The 2397-nt window shown below is 67.2% G+C and overlaps 1 protein-coding gene across 1 annotated transcript in view; it reads left to right on the forward strand.

The window, feature by feature from the left end:
- Window positions 1-1692, forward strand: part of SH3TC1 (SH3 domain and tetratricopeptide repeats 1) — a 28069-nt gene extending 26377 nt beyond the window's left edge. The window contains exons 18-19 of the mRNA XM_021709116.1: window positions 899-1095; window positions 1630-1692. Coding sequence (XP_021564791.1) covers window positions 899-1095; window positions 1630-1692 — 260 coding nt within the window. The remainder of the gene's footprint in view (window positions 1-898; window positions 1096-1629) is intronic.
- Window positions 1693-2397: the final 705 nt, after the last annotated feature.

Consider the following 2397-nt stretch of genomic DNA (forward strand, 5'->3'; position numbering starts at 1 on the left):
GGTCCACACACCCCCTCCATTGGACTCTCGCGCCCTGGGTCCTCGCCACCTGCAGGGCGGGAGCAGAAACAGCCACCTGGCTCTTTGGGTCGCCCATCCAAGGCCACTGAGATCACAGCAGAACGGCCAGGCTGGCTCCCCCGCCTGGACCCGGCCCAGCCCCAGCCCGAGGTGCAGTCCAAGCTCTCTCATGAAGGGCAGGGGTCCCCGGGTGGCCGGGCTCTCCCCAGCTTTTGACTTTCTCTTCCTCCTTCCTGCTTCCATGCCCAGCATGCTCACATCCCAGACACTGGGCACCTCACTGGGCACCTCCGTGTACACACGGACCCCGTCTCCAGGCCCTGCCATCATAATTCTCCGGCTCATGAAACCCCAGGCCCCTTTCACGAAGCCTGTCTCTTAACGCCAGGCATCCCTCTGTCCCAGCACCTCGCTGCGCCATACCGAGGTGGCCTGTCTTCCTCCAGAGACAGGGAGCCCCTGAGGGCTGGGCAGCGCCCAGGGCGCCAGCACCTGGCACATAGCGGGCCTGCAGCAGTGCGTGGGTGCATCCATGCAAGCCCTGCGGCGTCACCCAGGAAGGGGGAGGATGCAGAGGCTCCCTGGGCTGGCCTCGCTGTTTGCAGGGCGACCTGGGCACAGACATGTAGTGACGCCCAAGGCTGGCGGCTCTGCTGGTGATAGCCCAGCCACGGTCCAATGTCGTGTCTGAGAGCCCTGTCCCCAGGTGTGCGTGGACTGCCTGCCTTGTGGGCTCCCCCACTAAGAACAGCGGCCAAAGACACCCGCCCGGGGGCTGCTGGAGGCCCAGGCTGGGCCATCCGAGGCCGCAGCCAAACCCCCACGGCATCCACCCAGCCCAGCCGCAGCCTCACAGCACCCCCTGCCTGTACCCCAGGGGACCGGCTGAACGAACGAGTGGCTTGCCACCGGCTGGCCGCACTGCACCACCGGCTGGGCCACGGCGAGCTGGCCGAGCACTTCTACCTGAAGGCGCTGTCACTGTGCAGCTCGCCGCTGGAGTTCGACGAGGAGACCCTGTACTACGTGAAGGTGTACCTGGTGCTTGGAGACATCATCTTCTACGACCTCAAGGTGGGCGGGCGTCTGGGGCCCTGGAGTGGGGTCCGCACCCGAGACCTCGCTGGCCGGGCCTGGCTGGCGAGAAGGGGTCAGGGCCGAACATCTGTGGGGAGGAATCGCTGTTTCTCCCACGTGGGAGCCGCGTGGCAAGATCCAGCCCTAGTCCTGGCGCTTCCTCCAGGAAGCCAGCCCTGGTGCCTCCCCAGAATCCTGAGTCACTTTGGGGTCTTCACATCACCCAGGCAGGATGGATAGGGCGGGGGGTCATCACATCCCACCACAGCCAGGTCTGTCTCCAAGGGTGCCAACGGGGCCTCTCCCACCCGCCTCCAGCCCCACGGGTTGGCGAGCTGGGCACCTGCAGTCAGTGACTCGGAGGTGTCTACTGCCCGGGGCCCCCTTCAGGCGGGTGTCCACCCGTCCCACCGTCCCCGGCCCAGCATGTCAGGGGCTGAGCTCTCGGGGGTCTCTGACTGGCGTGAAGGAGCCGGGGTGGCCCTGAAGACCTCTCCCCCCCCCCGGCGTCCCCCCCCCTGGCTGGGTCAGCCGAGGCAGGAGGGCGCTGGTGACATCTGGTGGTCAGAGGTGGTCCCTGCGGCCTTCCGCTAAGCTGGAGCCCAGGACCCAGGTGCCCGTACTTACCTGGGGACTGGCTTCCCAGGAGGGGCTTTCATCTCTCCATGGTCTCACCTGCAGCCCGCCCTGCCCACCTGGGAGGAAGGAAAGGGCCGCAACGCCACGGAGAGGCCAAGGTCCGTGGGCTGGGTGGGGCTGGGGTCACGTCCGGAAATGGTGGCTTCAGCATGGACACAGACCAGGGAGGCCTGGGTCACTCACAGAGTCACCCAGTAGCGCGCGCCCCTGCCGTGGCTGGGAGCCACCAGAACCAGAGGGGCCCCGCATGGAGCTGCCAGAGCCCGCGAGGTCAATCCTGACCTTGGCCCTTGATGGGGCAGAAGGCTGGGGCAAGTGGGCTGGAGGGATGGTCAGGAAGGCTTCCTGGAGGAGCCAGCAGGAGCCAGCGGGGTCCTGTCCTCAAACACCAGCCAGTGCCAGAAAGCCCCGGGGGCTGAAGTGAGAAATTCAGGACTTCCCCACCAGCCCTCCTGCTCTGGGTTGGCCCCAGGGCTTGCGTGGCTCTTCCTAGGAAAGCTTTCAGGAGTGGCAGCTGTGGCCTAGTTGGGGACACGTCTCACCAGCCAGGGTCGCGTGGCAGAGCCCGTGGCAGTGTCGGCGTCTCGGGCAGCGACGGGCTGGGGGCCCATGGGTGGCTCGGCGGGGATGGCAGGACCCGGGACGGGGCGGCCCCCGGGG

This window comes from Carlito syrichta, unplaced genomic scaffold (genome assembly GCF_000164805.1).
Source record: "Carlito syrichta isolate Samal-C Ts95f unplaced genomic scaffold, Tarsius_syrichta-2.0.1 Scaffold160178, whole genome shotgun sequence".
In the NCBI taxonomy this organism is placed as follows: Eukaryota; Metazoa; Chordata; class Mammalia; order Primates; family Tarsiidae; genus Carlito; species Carlito syrichta.